The sequence below is a fragment of the Melanostigma gelatinosum genome, assembly GCF_949748355.1.
Source record: "Melanostigma gelatinosum genome assembly, chromosome: 14".
Classification (NCBI taxonomy): Eukaryota; Metazoa; Chordata; class Actinopteri; order Perciformes; family Zoarcidae; genus Melanostigma; species Melanostigma gelatinosum.
Genome location: NC_136647.1, coordinates 11,522,130 through 11,540,576, shown reverse-complemented (window position 1 = coordinate 11,540,576; position 18,447 = coordinate 11,522,130). Strand labels below are relative to the sequence as shown.

Below are 18,447 nucleotides of genomic sequence, written 5' to 3'. Positions count from 1 at the left end.
TTGTTTTTCCAATTAACATAAAATAATCTGCGAGATAAATCAATTGACATTTATCGGTCGTTAATGTTAACTGTTGAATAGAGAGCTCGGTGTACAGAAGTAAATGTAATGCCTAATTAAGCGCGAAAATCCCGATGTGACGAATGTCATTAACGAGTTATTTATTTGCACATGTATTCGTACTGTCGTATTAAGCCGTAAAGAGGTCTTTGTTTTTAAATCCCCCGCTGATCTGCGCCATTATATCCGAGGCCACCCGAGCGAACCGGAAACACTGGTCTCCATGGACACTGCGAGGCACACACTTTTCTTCGGCTGAGCTCAGTTTTTCTACAAACATGACGGGAGATAGCGACTACAGCAAATACGACTTGGCACGCCTGCAAGCAGAACTTGAGCAAGAGAGGGAAATGAAGTAAGTTGGTTGGAAGTAAATGCATTACTTACAAAGTTATCGAGGAGATTAAATGTTCTTTTAACCCTCCAAAAACAGAGAGATGCTTGAAGAGTCCGTGTCAGATCTGCGGAGTACCATGTGCGAACTGCAAGAAAGACTGCACAGTGTTGACGGGGAAGGTTAGTAACCTTTAAGTGTTTTTTCCCCTTCTACATAACGTTACATCTGTCACCTGCACCCACAGTGGCCAGATGTTACCCAACAATCCAGCACTGCAATGTGGACTGTCCCGAAAGAGACAATGTTGTGACAGTTTCCTCTGCTTATTCTGTGACAGGAAATGAGTGGAAGACAAGGTATGAGACACAGATCGAGCTAAATGGACAGTTGGACAGACAGATGTCACTCATTCATGAGAGACTGGAGGACCTACGAGGAAGCCCCATGGGTGAGTTCACAGGCTAGTGACCGCATTCAAAGTGGTTTCATGCTGTAAGTTCATTTGTTAGGTTTTCATTTGAATGTGTACACATCAAATCAAGCTGTTCACAGCAGTTAAATACCTCAGAGGACTATACAATACATCCCTAGTGATTATTTTAAATCCTAAAACCACTTTCGGGCAAGCTCAAGATCTACACATGAAGCAGACATGAAGCAGCAACAAGTATGTGTTCCTCTGTCTCAATCTTTCAACTGTAGCACATAAAAACAACAACGTTCACTGTGATATATTCACCCCTCTCAAGCAACAATGTGTTTTAAAGCATGCACACATAATGCTCACACACACTCGTGTTTTTCCACAGATCGATTGGCCTCCATCCGATCCTATGATGACATGTCAGTAGTGAGTGCAAACATGTTCATTTTCTACTGAGCTTTTTCCTTCTCTGTCTTGTGGTATTGGTGTCATCAGAGTTTTTTCTTTTTTCAAATGCAAACCCTCAAAGGTATACTTTTTGTGTCATATCTCACAGGTGCTTTATTCTATCATTCCAATGTTTTTTGGTTCCTAATGACTAATGAGTGCTTTTTAAAAGTATAGTTTTAAATACTAAAGTGTTGGGGTCCTGGGTGTCAAAAGCAACCAATTGCAGCCTTTGCAGTATTCATGAACACATCAATTATTTTGTCTTTCGATGACATTAATTCAAGTAATATTTGTTTGAGAAGAAATAAGTTAACATTTTGTTTCTTACAGTCGTTTATTTTTGTCGGTACCCCAGTCGTTAGTCCTTGTATGTTGAATATGTCGGTAGGATGAGGGTTAACAAACAGATGACCCATAGAGAGCGGGAAACGTATTTAAGATAGAAGAACATGCCGGCAGAGAGAGAACCAGAGACACAGAATGAGGGGAGAAGGCAGGAAGGACAGACACGATTGTAACACCAGCTGCTGTCCATCCTCCCGCTGAAGCAGGCTGAATCCACCACAGTTTAATCACAGCACTGTAATCACAGGATTACAAACCATGGGAGAGTAATGCACGCTAATTACAATGCTTTAGCACGCATGAATGCACAACACTCACTAAAAGGTTGTACAATGCAGTCTAAATATGGATCTGTGTGCCTTAAGGCAGAACTAACAGATGCTCATTCTTGATTCCAAGGAGTGACTGTCCCTTTGTACGAACTGTGAGCATGACAGTAAATTAGACGTTAGACATTAGTATGTCAGAAGAATATGGATTTTATTTTTAATGGCATGTCATCGTGTCTACAGCTCCCAAGAAAGAAGCTTGAACATTCCACCGATAGATTCTACAGCATCATAGTGTCATCATGCTAGTTTTGACACATAAAAGGTGGACAACGCATATTCATATGCATATGATGGACCACAGTCTCATAATTATGAGGTGTACAAGAGAACAGGAACAGACAAGGAGCATAAGAAAACTAATGGATATCATAAATAATTTGAATCCTTCTTCCACCCCTGACTGTGACATTTAATTATGAATAAAATACTCAGCAATTGGCTGATCGAGCACCATACAGGTATAATGCATAAATATGCTGAACGTATAATGCTGCGTCTTTAATCACACTGATTACAGTGGTATTCGTTGAAGCTCAGATATACCAAGTCTCATTGCTGTGCTCTGTACAAAATAAATCAGTCGATTTGGTTATTGAATAATGCCGAAACCATTTTGTGCTCATCGTTTCTGCATGAAGCATTCTCTTATCGTTTAATCCGAGCAGAAAGCACCATTTAATTCTATTGATTTGTGTAATTAGACATCAGCAGTGCAACGTCTTTGTTATGAATGTTGCTGATTGATGGAAACACTTTGCCGCAGGACACACTGAGACAGCGTCTGAAGCTCCTGAGGGAAGAGAAGTCTGATCTGCAGAGTCAGCTGATGGACTGTCATGGCAGAGTCGCACAGGAGGGAAAGGTGTGGACCCCTGCTCAGTTTGAGGCATTTTGTGTTCAGTATTGTTGAGGGTCATAATGTCTGCTGGTCCAGTTTTATCATTTCTCAGACAAGCAGCTTACATTTTTTTCCCCAGGTATTACATATTTCAGAGACAAATTACCATCATCAGCGAAGGATTGAAAAAGATTTGGCTGAAATGTTTTGCATTCTGTCTTTTTAACAACCATTGATAAAAGATTGAATCCTAACCTTTGTCCTGTACTGCTACGACCAGGCCGGTATGCTCTTAGTTTGGCATCTCTGTTCTTTGTTCATTGTTCTGCTCAACAAACCCAGAAAGATATTTCGTCGAATAAAAGTGTAACACGCAGCATGCGCAGCCAGTAATCCATGTTCTAATCTGTTGCTCATTACCACTGAAGACCTCCTGAAATAATACACACAGGCAGCGAAGGCATAACAAGCACCGCACTCTGAGCAGACTACTACTGACAGTTGGAACAAGTGTTGTCCATGAATGGAGGAATGTGACAATAAGGCCCTCTGTTTCTTTCCAATACCAGGCATTTCATAAAACCAATGATGAGAGGCGGGCATACCTTTCAGAAATTGCTAAGGTAAGCATTCTCTTTCATCCATGTCAACAGTAGTGCGAGCAAGGAGCTCTCAAACCAAACCGATTGACTGCTAATTAAATGTATGCCCCACTGAAGAATAGCTGTCATGGTTAAACTGTACTAAAGGATAATTCAGCACTTACTCATGTCATTACTCATGAATTGTCCTCTGACACAGCTGTCCTCCACCCTTGAAGCCCAAAGAAGACAGTACTCCACCCAGCCACAGAGGGCACCAGAGAGCAAACAGAGGAGGTCAGTGAGACAACACATTACAAGTGATGGATTCAATTACATCAAATGTGAACAATCTCAAAAATAAAAGAACATCAGGGGTAACCATTGTTTGTTTGCTCAGAATATGTTAATTTGATACCAGCTGTTTTTATTAAACATATAACTTTTTACTTGATTTATTTACAATGAACCGAGTACAATATTTTATATGAAGTAAATGCTTCCATTTGATGTATTTTAGTCTTAGAGTTACAACAGAGCTAATATTAATCTGCAGTCCATCGGCAGATCACAATGAAATAGATGCACAAAATTACACGACTTGTACGATATAAACATGGAACTAAAATGACCAAATTAAAAACGGCGAAAGTACATATATTGCTTTTAACCAACATTTTTATTTACCATTGATGTTGGAACTCCAGTTGTTATGGAAGATATCGTAGGATGCCCTCCAACTGAAGGGAGACAACATCACATAACAGGAGAAACCATTATTTTAACATTTGATGCAGAAGACAAACTAAAATCAGTTTATTGACATCATGACTCTTAAACTATGCTCACTACATGATATACTGTAAGTAAATAGTATCCTTGTACCCGTGTAAATTGATTAGCTTTGCAGTCCGACTTGATTTTGCAGTTAGTGTACTGTTTTGATTTGTAGCCAATAAAGTAATCATGCTGGACAAATGAGCTCAGAAGTAACAAATGAATACATTCTGAGATGTATCTTTTGATACTATTGTTGCAAGATTTGAATTGAGAAATGTGTTATTTTATCTCTCTGAAGCACATTAATAGAAAACATTTTGTATCTGTTGCATGTTTCTGCTAAACTAACTATATTTTCGAATTGCATAGAGGGAGGCAGACCAGCAGGAAGGCAGAGGCTGATTCTAAGAAAGGAAAAGAGAGAGAAGAAGATGGAGGAGGAGATTGTGTGAAAGAAGGAGGAGGTGGTGGAGCAACAGCAGAGAGAGGAGAAGAATATAATTCCAAGAGGGAAAGCGGGTTACCCACACTAAAGTGCACTCCCTGAAACACAATCCCGAACCCAAACCTGGTGTTATAGCCCTTTAAAAAAAAACAGGTTATCTGACTTTGTTTACATTTCTCAAAAGACGATTGTGAGGAAGGTTATTTCGCCATGTGCCACAGTCAGTGCTGTTTTATGCCATGTTCCTTTTCAATTGATGAATACAGTGGTATAACATGTTACACATATAAGTCTGGCATTATTATTTCCTTCCAAGTTTTTTTGTTTCAGCAAAAAGAGTAGCCTATGTAGGAGGAATATTACAGGCTCCGAGGGCGGCACGGCCGTCTATAATGTGCCAGAAGCCTGCCAAGTCTGACATTTCTTGTGTCACTACATTTCTTTTTTTTCAAAAACAACTCCTACGACTTGTATGACGTAAGCAACACCACATCCACCGCTCTCTCCGAATGTAGTTCATCCACAGAGCAACCAGTCCCCCCCCCATCCCACCCACTGACCGCCTTTACAAGCGTAGGTGTTGGAAAACTATCCATATGAGTTGCAGTGGTGAACAGAAAAAATTGCCAGAAGCTGTTTTCATTTGTTTTTGGGAAGAAGTGTGGAGGCTCTTAAAAACTGATCTGAAATAAGACTGTACGGTACTAAAGACATGGTCTCATGTCTTGTTTACGATCATTAGAACTGCACCGTGTTAATTGTGTTTTTGGGTGTACTTTCCCTTTACAGGTCCACTCATGTTTCTGATAGAGTTGGCGGACCATGTGTGCGATCCATTCATGTGCTGCAGTGACTGGTAGTTTGTCTTCGATGAATGACTTCATTTAAAGATGGCTGGTCCATGTTGCCCTCTGAAAGAGTGAGCACATTTACGGCACACGACTCTCCGCTACCTCTTTCTCCCCTGTCTCCTCTTTTTCTCTCTGTTTCATGCAAAAGCTTGTTTTAGTACAACTCTCCGCGTCCGGGCCCATGCATCACCCTGCCACAGAGTAACCACCTCGATGCCTCCAGCTGACAGGGGGAACACGGTGACAAATCACTACAGTATCTGTCGAAACACCACAAGTCACACCACTGCCCATAGTCACCGCACTCACTGCCGTGTGCTGCAAACAATTTAGCATAGGCATACGTGCAAAGTGTGTGTATAAAAGACTAGTTTGCAAGTGTGCATTCATGTGCACGGGTGAGCCAAATATGCATGTGAATTGTCTTGAGTTAAACTCTTATCTTAAAACCTGTATGATGTGTGATAGTGACAGCCTTTGTTTTGTAGCATAACGATGCAGTGATTGATGACAGAATGCATTGAGTATCTTTGTACAGTAGCATCTGTCAACAGTCTGAGTGGGTGGGTTGTTCAGTTTCTCTCTTGGGCTGTGAAATTAAGACAGATTTAAGACACTGTTTAGATACTATATAAACCATCAGTCCACCCATCCACATCGGAATGATCTCTGTTTTTATTACCATTCACTTCACGAAAAATGCGTGAGCAGAGATGTGCTAAGTGGTGCTTTTCTTGTGTTTTTTTAGTGTCGCTGAAACAACTTTTAGAGTCAAAATGTCATGAGTCACTGAGAAAAAAATATTTTTTTGTGAGGGACAGCAGATCAGTCTGATCCACATTAGATGTGCCCTTTGATAGCCTTGTCAAAAATGGCAAAATTCTCTATCTCTTTATGTGCAAGCCTCGTCATGCTCCAGTTGCAGAGAGCATATTTCAATCAATATCATACAGAGTTGCACTCACGACTGAATCATGCTCTAACCTCTGGAATGTCTGTATTTATTCAGAGCAATGCTCAAATCCATCCATTTCAATGTCCCTATGTTGAATGAACACATGTTGACACTGACAAATATCAGATTTGAATTGCATCCATTTAGACAGGAACACCGATCAGCTCTCACTTTGTGATGCCCGCTGGGTCCTTGTGTGTGTGTGTGTGTGTGTGTGTCTCACCGAAATAGGATTTATTTTCTTACATTCTTACATTCTAATGCATGTGGTAAAACAGGCAGGTCTGTGCATGGAAGCAGTCAATTAAAGAGGCAATCACACACTGTATTTGATCATTAAAATGTCCACCTGTTAAACCCCTGTTAATACAATGATGGGAACAATATGTGAAGAGACTGGGGCTGCAACATTCACCACCACTGGCACAGATCAATGCTGGGTAACACACACACACACACACACACACATACAGTACAGTTCATCAGGGAGTGGTGATGGAACAGAAATGGGTGGTCTGGTCTCTGGAGGGCAGGATGTAGGTCAGTGGTCTTTATCACTTCCATCGCTCGAGAGCCTATTTCCTGCCGTCACATGCAAACAAACTTCAGAGGTAGAGGCAGAAACAAGCTTATGACAATGAGAGAGCAGCATCCTCTCCAGCCCTCATCTCTCTTTCTGCATGTCGATTTATTGAGTCCTGTTTGACTCAACTTAGTATGTTGAAATCTTTTCGACATGGAATCCAAATTGAGTCTTTATACACGAGATAAATACGTGGGATTGGGTAAAAATCATACTTGTCACACTGCATTTGGCTCACTCTGAAAGCTGCTCTGCATAGTTTGAATTGAACAGTTTAGGTTTTAGCTGCCGTGAGACCCTTAGAGTATACATTGTAGTAAGTAAGTGTGTTGCATAACATCACGCGTGCAAATGTTGTTGTGGGTGCTGCTCTGTGCTTATAGGCTCATGGTTTTGATGAGATGTGATTGGCCTACACACCAAAATATCGGTTATACTTGTCTTCATAAAGTAATTCATCTTCACAAACATGTACACATAGCATATATGTGAAATTTAAAATAATAAATTAAGGTATGAAAAATGAATTGTTATAAAAGAGGGAAGATCAACCCCCCCCCCCCCCCCCCCCCCCCCCCCAGCCGACGCGTGTCTTCGGGGTTGGGGGTGGTTGCAGCACCAGCAGCATCCCCAGCACGAGTGGGACGCGTGGGTTTGCGTTCTAACATGAGGGGTGGGGGGCGCTGAATGGAAACCACGACAGAGTGACGTTGAGGAGGAGAGAGAAGGTGGGTGCAGGGAGAATGGGAGGAGGGAGCAGCTGCCAAGTTCATTTCCAGCCTCTGCTTGGCTCACTACGCACACGCATAAACACGCGCACACTGGTGTTTGGTGGTGGGGCTGGTGAACCGGACAAACGGACGCACAGGGGGGGCTCTCCGCAGCCAGGATAGGACCACACGTTACCAGCATCCAGTGTCAGCGAGCGGCTCACTCAACTCTTTTTTTTATCTACTGGGGAAATAAAGCAGCAGTCACACTGGAGGTGACCGTCAGAGAAGCGTTAATTGCTCACGTGGGTAAGCCTGTCAACGCGCTCATCATCAGCTGATATAAAAGCAATTCATACTTTAATATGTCATTTGCAGCGTTGTTTGAAAACACGCTTCTCCAAACGACTGACGCGTCTTGATATGCAGACAAGAAAGTCAAATGTCTTCATTTGAATCCTTGTTGAAGTGCTAATTATTTCGGTGTCGCACTTTTATATTGACTCCCGGCTGCTGGTAGTCCGACTGCGCGTTCTGATTATTCATAAAGAGGAAAATTGATAGGCTGTTATTGATTCGTGACTACCGATCTCTCTGCATCCATCTGCGCCTCGGGACAACGCAGGCGCACTAGTGACTGGCAGTGTGAGTCGTCATGAGGCATGCTGTCCACTGCTCTGCTTAAGAGCACTTAATCTCTCATTAGGGAGTTATTTTCAGACAGTGCACCATTGACGGCCACCGGCTGGCTCCTTTACCGGCCGCCCGAACCTCTCCTCGGTTGGTTTTCTTCCTTTTTTTTGCGGCACCGCTTGTTATTGTTTACTTTGTTCGTCAGAGGAAAAGTTTTCACCGGGCCTGATCCTCCTGTTTGTCCCTGCCAGACAGTACGGCCGTACTCGTGAGCCTCGGCAACGCGATGGAGATGGAGCATTTCGACGAGCGGGACAGAGGTCAACGACACGGCCGGTCCAGTGCGAAGTTGAACGGCGTGCCGAGTCCAACACACAGCGCCCACTGCACCCTGTACCGGACCCGGACCCTGAAGACTCTGACCACGGAGAAGAGAGCCAAGAAGGTGCGTTTCTACCGCAACGGAGACCGGTACTTCAACGGGATAGTATACGCCATCTCCACGGACAGGTTCCGGACCTTTGACGCCCTGCTGGCGGACCTGACCCGCGCTCTGTCCGACAACGTCAACCTGCCGCAGGGCGTCCGGACCATCTACACACTGGATGGCTGCAAGAAGATCACCAGTGTTGAGTTGCTGGTAGAAGGTGGGTAGCCTCAACGGCATTACAGCACACCTGGGGGACTATACCCTTTAAATGTGCAGGTTCATTCGTTCCTCTCATGCACCTGGACGCGTGGTAGTCCAATCCAAAATGTGTCGAAGCATCTCTTCCTCTAAAAGAACAAACACTGCCTTATCTCTGCCAAGTGATCTGTCCCTACTCACCTCCCTCTTGTAGAAGAAAGTAACACGGACTGTGGGGAACGTGAAGTGAGCAATAATTGACAGGTTTAGGGCTCACCAAGACATGTATTGCCACTGCTCTATAGTACTGGCTAAGCACGCTTTAGATTATTATGAAGATTATAGGCCTATCACTCATTTGATGGCCATATGGTGACATATGTTTTGGCTCAGATTATCTCTCTCCTGATCTCTTTTACTCTCTAAGAAGAGACATGGGAAGAACTACAAGTGGTTGACATCATCTTTGGCTGGTATGAAAATATATATATATATATATAGGCCACTATTTAGCCTTTGAGAGGAAGGAAATCAGGCAGTATATTTTCAATTTTAAATTTATTCATTAATGTATTATGCTGCCCACTCCTAGAATAATAGAGCCGTTGCTTGATTAAGAGATGTTACGCAGAGCAAAGCTAGCCTGTGTATCTGCCTTCTTCCTTTCTTTACCTTTCTTCCTTGTATTCTGTCATATTCTTCACAATTTGCTCTCTCTCCCAGTCGAGATTCTCATTCCTTTTTGTTATTTCTGAAGCTCATCTCCTTTCCTCCAATGTTTCTGGAAGTAACCCCTCCCTGCTTTCTTCTCCTCCCCTTTACCCCAACAGGTGACAGCTATGTGTGCAGCTCCATCGAAGCTTACAAAAAGTTGGATTACACAAAAAACGTCAACCCCAACTGGTCTGTGAACGTCAAGGCCTCGGCTGCGTCCTCCCGCGGGCCTCCCTCTCTGGGCAGCGCCACGGCCGGTGGCCCAGAGAGCCGCGAAATCAAGGACTTCATACGTCCGAAGCTTGTGACAGTGGTGCGGAGCGGAGTGAAGCCCCGCAAATCCGTGAGGATCCTTCTGAACAAGAAGACGGCCCATTCCTACGACCAAGTCCTGACCGACATCACTGACGCCATCAAGCTTGACTCCGGAGTGGTGAAGAAGATCTACACACTGGAGGGCAAACTGGTGAGAAACAATCATCACCAAACAATCGTCATCATCAGCTAAGAGTCAACTGAAAGTGTCACACAGCAAATAGAAATAGACCGGACACTGAGATAGCAGTGAGTCTTTGTACGTGCATAAAGATTCGAAATCATAGCGACTCACAGCCGCACTTCTTTCATTAAGGTGGTGGTTTTGCATTGGTGTTGCTAGAAAAGGGAAATGCGGATCAACAGGCTCACAATGGCTAAATATGTTATGACCACACTCTCATTTGTCTTTCATGAGCCTGCTATGATAAGAGAACGTTTGTGTCCCCCTTCGCAGCCAGAGCTGTGACATGTAGAAATGTATGAATGGAGTCTGGGTTCTCAACTACGCTGCAGCGAATGTGTGCCAGGGCTTTGCCTCCGAATCAGAGTCACGGCCCTCTTGATACTCCACCCACCTATTCAGCTCCCTCTCTCAGCTGCAGAGGGAGACGCTATAAAAAGAACACGCTAAAACAGGACTGTGCACACATATGCATTGACCCATTCACGTATTCGCCACACACAACTGAAACCAATGTGGAAATAGCACTGAACTTGGCCTTTGCTGCAGTTGAATGAAGTCAAACACACCACGTCTGTGCTGGCACACGTCCATGTTTGTGTGTATTTGTCAAATAGGGGAAAGCACAGAGAGTAAGACAGCGACTCTGCCAGCATGTCAGAGTTTCTGGTCGTATTTGTGACATGTTTCAGCGCTCTTCGTCTTTTCCTGTTTGCCGCCATGTCACTTTTCCATCTCTCATGCCATCCCCCATCATCATTGTGTCTGTCTGTGTGCTCCAGTCTGTGTCTCTCATGTCGAAGCTCCAAGTTATTGAATGAAGTGTTCCAGAACCACCCTTTTTCCTGGCAGCAGCATCAGAACGACGCCATCATTTTGAAACAGATTGCGTTTGACGTTGAGGGCATTCTGCCATTTCGTGTTGCACAGTGGTAATCATCTCCTAAATGGCCAATTTGTGACTCATCCTCATGAATACGGTCTTTGCCCAATACGTTTTTCATTCTTAATTGCCATTTAATACTCTGTGTTAGGGTTAATCCCACTTCAAACTCACGCTTTTGCACAATACCTGCTAACTCTGCGGTCGCCTTTGGTTCCGATTATCTTTGAGATTGCACAATAAACTCTGCTCTCACCCAGTTCACCCCTCTGCTTATAGGAGTAAGACTATTACGGTTATGCTATTTTTAGACACACTGTTGATTGGACCTGTCGGCATGGTAACACGCTCACTGCCAAATTTGCTGGGTTGGGCTGAGTGCAGAACCAGCTCCTTCTCATCTTTTTGTATGTATGTATGCGTGCGTGGGTTAATGCATGTGGTAGGGTTTGCGATTATGTTATGAAGAGAACAGAAAAGTGGAGAATTAAGGGAATCGACGGTAGTTAATAGACTGGATCGGAGCACTTTGGGAGTGCCCATGTGTGTTTCGTGCAGAAGAGGAAATCCTGGAAAAGACCTGAACAGCCTTCTGTTTCTGAAGAGGCGAAAGCTCTCAGAAAACACGACAGATAAGCTTGTAGCAAAATGAAACTCCCTATGAAATGTGGTTAATCCATGTTAACTCGAGCACTGCACAGAACGAGAGCGAGAGAATCAGGCTCAGTATAACAAAAAAAACTCAATACAACCGTAATTACAAAAACTATGTCCATACATCTGAATGACAAAAAGCCTAACAACAGCTTATGTAGGAGTCGATGCAGGAGGGATGGGATGACAACACGCTGCATGTTACCATTGAACATTGAATATGAGTGCGCGAAATGTAATTTACCTGAGTGCGCACCAGGATAAGGTTACTTTAAGGGTTAAGTAGAGTGCATGTGTGTGTCTGTGTGTGCACAGGTGCATGCATGTGTGCGTACATGTATTTTTGTGCGTGGGCTGCTGGCGTCAGCTGAGCTGTGTCAGTCATTGAGCCTACGGCAGAAGTAGGTTTCTGGGCCCGACTGCCAGTTACGTTGAGTCCCAGCAGAGCCGAAGAGCCCCGGAGAGAGAGCGTCTGAGCATCTGAGCACCAGAGCTCAGGCTCCTTGCTTTCATTAACCCTTGTAATGAGGCCAGAGACAGTGAGGCAGGATGTCTGTGCACATCCCCAAAGCCATCTTCTTCCTCTCTTTCTCTTTGTCTCCAATAGTTCTCAAGCATTGCCACAGCCTACGAGACCTGTCATAACAAGCAGATCTGTCTGCTTGTTATGCCTTTTCATATAATATAATGTAGAATATAATATATGTCGTTTCTATGAAAATGAGAGTCCAACTCTTGTCATGCATTCAATTCCACCTTGCAGCACTGCTACGAAGACATTTCAGTCCCCAGTTTATATGACCATTTGCATAAAAAAAGGTTTTCATATTTGTTATCACTGTTACAGCATCACCCGTCTGGCAATATTCTGGGAGAACTGATGATGAGATGTGGATAGAGAGGAGACGACAAATGACAGGCTGTGAACAAGTCTCTGTGAGCATCTGATACGCGGCCTATACTCTGCCTGCTTACTCTAATGTGATCGTTTTTGGATATCGTGTTTCTGTCTGTAATGTGACCCCCCCCCACCGTTGATTCTGCCACTGTCTCAGGTCTCACTGTATATGACGGCTGATATTCTTTGCTCAGTCCCCTCTCCTTTGAGGTTACCACAACCTCATCATTTTCAGCCAGCTCTTCACCTCGGCCGGCTTCTGTGATGATTTCATCTAGTTGCTTAGGAACCGTCCGACCCGCTGTGATGTCATACAGTAGCATGGTGCGATGGTGTAGCCGGATTGGTCCGATCAAGAAGAGGGACGACCCGTAAGTGGCTTAGAACGTGGACATTGCTGGCCTATTAATACATGTAAGCTCTGTTTACACAAACAAACACAGGCAGACAATGTCGGACCCCAGCTGACAGCCTTGAGTCTCGCAAGGCTCACGCACACTTAGGCACGGATAGTGACACACACTCTTTTTAATGGACTCATCTAGATTTCTGCTCATGCATCACTAGCCGTTAACTGTAGGCGATGATCAACCAGTGCATGAAGCGATGCCACTTAGTCGTCTCTAAGGTTAGTTGCCTTCTGTTTTTGAGTATCACATTCATGAGCTCTTTTGTATCTCAGTGGGTTTAGCACGGGCAAGAGGTACCATTCCCACATTGACCACCCACGCCAAAAATGGTCTAAATTCAAACTGCAAATGCTGAGATACCCTGACCTGTGCAATGCAACTCAGGAGTCTCAAACGCATCAACAGGGTTACCTTGTCAAACTTGTCCTGGGTGAAAAATCCACAATTTATTCGGAGTATCCAGGACTTGGAAAAGAGACGTTGCTCTTGTTTTTTTGTAATTTGACAGAAATATTAACTTTAAAGCAAATAAATCACCATTGCAATCAATGCTACAACGGTGGGACAGATACTGTATGGGTCATACTGCTGTTTTAGTTGTTAGCCATGCTAGCGCCGTGCCTTTAGGGATGACAATGTTGGTCTGATCTGTCCAACCTGAGCACTGCAGAAGCTGTTAGTAGGTTGGTTCCTCAGTTGGTCAACCACTTAGGTTCAGACTAAAATATTTCAATAACTATTTCATGGATTGGCATTGAATTTTGGACAAGATGAATCCCACAAACGTTTGTGATCACCTGAATTTTCCTGTAGCGCCACCAGCATATTTACTTCTTTGGCTTTTAGTGAAATATCTCTAATAATAGTTCTTGGATTCACTTTATTTTCTGTGGTTTATGAACAAACTCCTATCAGCCTCAGCTACTTTTGTGTTTCGTGCTATTTAGTCATTCTTACACAGTAAACTAAGTTGTTGAACATTCAACCCTCTTAACATCAGCACATGAGTATTGTCATTGTTAGCTGGTTACCATGCTGATGATAGCATTTAGCTCTCAGGCTTTATTAGGTTACAGCGTATTTTGCATTGTTGAGGTGTATCCTTGTTTTTTGGGGCATATTATTTGTGTGTGAAGTATGTTGACAGGAGTTTTAACACTTATCTTCTCGCCATATCAAATGATTTACCTTTCTTTGGACTGACACGCCCGAAACTTGTGTTGCTGAATCGACCTTGTTAGATCTGCTTGTGTTCTCATGCTCTAAAGTGCTCTCTGCCATTGCTTATGATGTTCCTCGCCATTCAACTTCATGTGATCCGTCCTTTCCTCATGTAAACAGGTTACTTCAGACTTAATGCCCTTTTCCGACAAGCATTATTTTCTGTCCGTTATATATGGCACCCATAATACCGTGGCATGTTTTCACACTAATTAAACGGTCCATGTTAAGTAGAGGCTTTATGTAGGAGTAGAGTGTGGAAGAACCACTTGTTCACTATCTGCAGTGCAGCTCTCACTTCTCAAGCTGCATTGTTGGCCTGTTCTCCTTGTTGGCAAGGCTTAAGAACTTTTAATATCTTTTTATCTTGTGTTTTCTCTGCAGCCTCCTTCTCTCTGAGCCTCCCATTTTCTTTTCATTTTCTCTCCGCCCATTACTGTTTCTGCTTCTCTCTCCATCTGCATCATTATTTCTCCTCTTGTGCAATGTTTACTTTTCCTCCTATTCACAGATTTTCACTCTTCACTTCCATCAGCCGTCCATACTTCCTCTGAACTTCTTTCTCTCACCTTCCTTTGATCCATTTTTCTAAGTCTGTCTGTCTCTTGCTGTCAACACGCCATTGTTTCTGTGGCTATTTAGTTCTCATTTAATTAGCACACTCAGCATGCACCCCCAAATCCTAGAGCTGCAACATATGGCATCGTTTGCTCTCCCCCGCTCTCTGTCTCTCTATCTCTCCCCCGCTCTCTGTCTCTCCATCTCCCCCCCCTCTCTGTCTCTCCATCTCCCCCCCTCTCTGTCTCTCTGTGTGTCCCTCTTCCACACTATGCTACCTTTGTTTTCTAACCCTTTTTCATTTTTCACAGTTTGTCTCACACTTTTTCCTAGTTTTGTTGCCCTCACCCCGTCGTCTTTTCTCCTAATTTGGACTGCATCCAGCTCTGCAGGGAAGAGAGGGTGCTATGGCAACGCCACTTGAAAACATTGCGTGTGATGTGAAGAGCAGGGATTATGTTCTGCTCATATATTCCAAGCAATTTAGCTGTTTCTTCATCTTTACTTGTTGGATTGCATGTTGGTGATGTCACTTTTTTTCTGCAGAGGAGGATTGTGAGAAGCAAAGTCCATCTGTTCCTGCTGATCTGCTGAGTCACAGCTACTCAGCAGCAGCATGGTGTGTGTGTGTGTGTGTGTGTGTGTGTGTGTGTGTAGGGGGGAGTGTGTGAATATGTGTCATGCACCTAGTATACCGTGTATTCGCTACTGTGAATTATATTTGCAGTGAATGACATTGATGATACATAGCTTGTAGAAATCTTACGATTAAAGTGCTGTTTTTGTGTGTGAACAGGACGTGTTGTTTCACGTTGGTTTTCTCGCAGTCTGTCGGTCTGCCTCTGTTTCAGTCTGTCAGTCAGCTTGTGTGTCTCTGTTTACCAGCAGAGGGTGCGACTGTAGCAGATTGGAGGGCTGTCTGTTGTCAGAGGACCTGCTGCCAAATTAGGATCGATGCCACACATTTCCAGCACTGGCAGACTGTTGAGAACCTATCACAACACAACTTCATCACACACTGTCTGACTCATGCACTTCATGACTCACTCATTCTCTAATCTCTCTCAACCGAATCTGCATTTGAAAGACTGTGTTCCAGCTCCGTGCTTTTAGTTGCTTGACGAGCGGGACCATGATATCTCGACCGTCAGAGCTTTTGTCTGATTGTGGCTCAGGTAGGGATAGGGGTCATGCTCCTCCAGCCCAATTAGAAGGCAGACTTGTTACCTCAGAAGTTGGACACTCTTAAAATGTAATGTACTCTAATGCCCCACTTTGACACGCGACATAGCAGAATTCTTGTATTTAAAGTGATAGAAAACCCCTGCACATTGTTGTTTTTATATATATATTTAGGTCTTGAACTGTTAGTCAACCAAAACCAAACATCTGAAGGCTGATCAGCAGGATGTTGCTGCCATAATTTTTATATTGAAGTCAATAAACTAAACTAAGAAACAAAGTCACTCACTCAACCATCTCCTGCTGACACCTCACTCAGGATATCTTCTTCTGTCAGTAGCTCGCTTCAGTAACCTGTGAACTTACAAGTTCAGCTCCTTAATCCAGCGCACTCATAATATATCTGTATGCACACACAAGCTCACGCTCACGCATGCACACTCATCCTTGAAAATGGATTAAAGCCAACAGACTGAACGGGGGAGACAGATCAATAAGGGGGAGATGAAAGAGATGAAAGAAAACAGTGAAGGAATGAGGTTAGAGGAGAGAGAGAAAGTTGGATAAAAGCAAGACAGCTCGACAAGACAAGAGAGATGGGAATAAGATGAGGATACCTTAAAAACACTGGAGGGAAAAGGCTGGGGAGAGGCAGGGAAGTTGAGGCTGATGTTGCATCCGATTTATGTCCTTATTGCAACAACGTTGCATAATTCCTTTTTTTTCGTTTCATGATTGGCTCCCTTCAGACACTCTGAGAGAAACAGCTCCAAAAGAACGTTTCCTCTCACCCTGTGGAGAGCAGAAGCTGTTACATAAGTTGTTGTGCAAGAGAGCAGCCAGTCTGCTGTGCTGGTTTGAGGTGAACGCATAACACCAGCATGCCAACTCGGTCGCCTCATGTCACCGCTGCTCTCTTTACCTCTATTTGTATTTTTTTTCTTCAGCTCTTCCTGACTTCCCTCGCTTGCCGGCCTTTCCTGTCGTTTCCCTGTCCGTTGTGTCTGCGCAGTGTGCTGATTGACGCAGCAGGAGCTCATGCGGCGTGTGAATTCTCCCTCAGGGGTGCAGATGGTTCTATCCTTCCCTCTTGCCTCCTTCAGATTGATTTCTGTCTACCTTTTGTCTTGTCAGTCAGCGCGGCTCTTTGCCTGCCTGTGACTCTGTGTCTCCCCTAGGTCTGAGAGGGGATTACTTAAATTCTCCCAGAGAAATAAGAAAATGCATTTTGTCAGTTTAATTTCAAGAGTGAGAATGAGAATCTTCCTGCAGATATATATGAATACGCTCTATATGTTCCTGACAGTGACAAAGGATTTGTTTGTGCTAAGTAACCCTACAAAGCCTCCAGGACCAGCTGACAGCATATTTTCAGTGCTGCACTGGGGTCGGATTGGTCTATATGGATGTCAGTGTATGTCTTTCCTCAAAAGTGGACATGTGCCATTCATTTTAATTATGCAATAATCACAATAATACAGTACAAGGCAATATAATCATACTGTGAACGTGCAGTACTTCAATGACTTGTGTTGACCTGTTTAAAACAAACAAAGCACTGCTAATTTCTGAAGGATAACTGTCATTTAAAGACAGTAATGTTACCTTTTGCCACAACATAAAATGCTCTGTTCTTTGCAAATAAATGTCAAATCCATGTAGTTATATTGATTATAGTCCCGCCCCTAGGCTACATACTGCACGCAATTCTGAAACACTGGTGGTGTCTGCTGCAGCCCCAACACAGTGGTATGTAAAGATTAAAGCTTTGTCATATCTTTGCACCTTTTTAGTCCGTCACCTCAGATGCTCTGCATATTTGCAACAGATTATTTTCTCTTTCTGTCTCCCTTGCTCTTGTATCAATACGGCCATCTGTTATTCTGTCAGTCTGCCTGTCTTCCCACTTCCATCTGTCTGTCTCTTTCTGTGGTTCGTGTTTCCGAGCAGTACAACGTGCCCTGCCGGCCAGCTGCAGTTGATTCAGCACCGCGGACAGCTCCTCTGAGCTTATCTCCCCTGACAGAGTGCAGAAACGGCTCGTCCCTCCAAAATGTGGTCTTTCTGTGGGCAGGACAATGTTGACCTCACCATGTCCTCTGTGTAACCGCTGTGAATGTATTGTGGTACAGGAGATAAGCGGTTGAGTCTCCAATCTCCTTTTCGCTTTTCTTTTTTTTCTTCTGTTTATTTTAGTCTCAGAGAAATGCTTCTGTTTCTTATCAGTTAAACCAAGTTTAAAAAGAATACTCGCACGCAAAAACAGTTACATCAATCATCACTGAATTGTTTCAGTGTATTGTAGCCAGGGATGCAGTTAATGTTTTTTTATTATCAATTAATATGATTTTGTATTAATGGATGAGTTGTTTAGTCTATAAAATGAGTGAAAAATGTTCCCAAATACCAGTGGAAATGTCTTCAAATGTCTTGTTTTATCCAACCAACAGTTCTTACTCCAATATCCTCAATCTAA

At 43.5% G+C, this 18,447-nt stretch overlaps 2 protein-coding genes across 3 annotated transcripts in view; both read left to right on the top strand.

Moving 5' to 3' along the window:
* Nucleotides 1-338: 338 nt before the first annotated feature.
* Nucleotides 339-4,735, top strand: ccdc169 (coiled-coil domain containing 169; the record flags this gene model as incomplete). The annotated part of the gene is given in 9 exon segments (XM_079283335.1): nucleotides 339-415; nucleotides 494-576; nucleotides 735-845; nucleotides 1,207-1,247; nucleotides 2,712-2,810; nucleotides 3,356-3,409; nucleotides 3,588-3,664; nucleotides 4,517-4,682; nucleotides 4,685-4,735. Coding segments are annotated over 9 exon segments (759 nt in total).
* A 3,860-nt stretch (nucleotides 4,736-8,595) lies between these two features.
* Nucleotides 8,596-18,447, top strand: part of LOC306787695 (serine/threonine-protein kinase DCLK1-like) — a gene marked incomplete at its 5' end in the record, with an annotated part of 37,674 nt that continues 27,822 nt past the window's right edge. The window contains 2 exons of one of the 2 annotated variants that reach the window (XM_079282924.1): nucleotides 8,596-8,971; nucleotides 9,783-10,132. In XM_079282924.1, the coding sequence (XP_079139050.1) occupies nucleotides 8,611-8,971; nucleotides 9,783-10,132 (711 nt within the window). The remainder of the gene's footprint in view (nucleotides 8,972-9,782; nucleotides 10,133-18,447) is intronic. The other variant, XM_079282923.1, reaches the window with a different exon arrangement.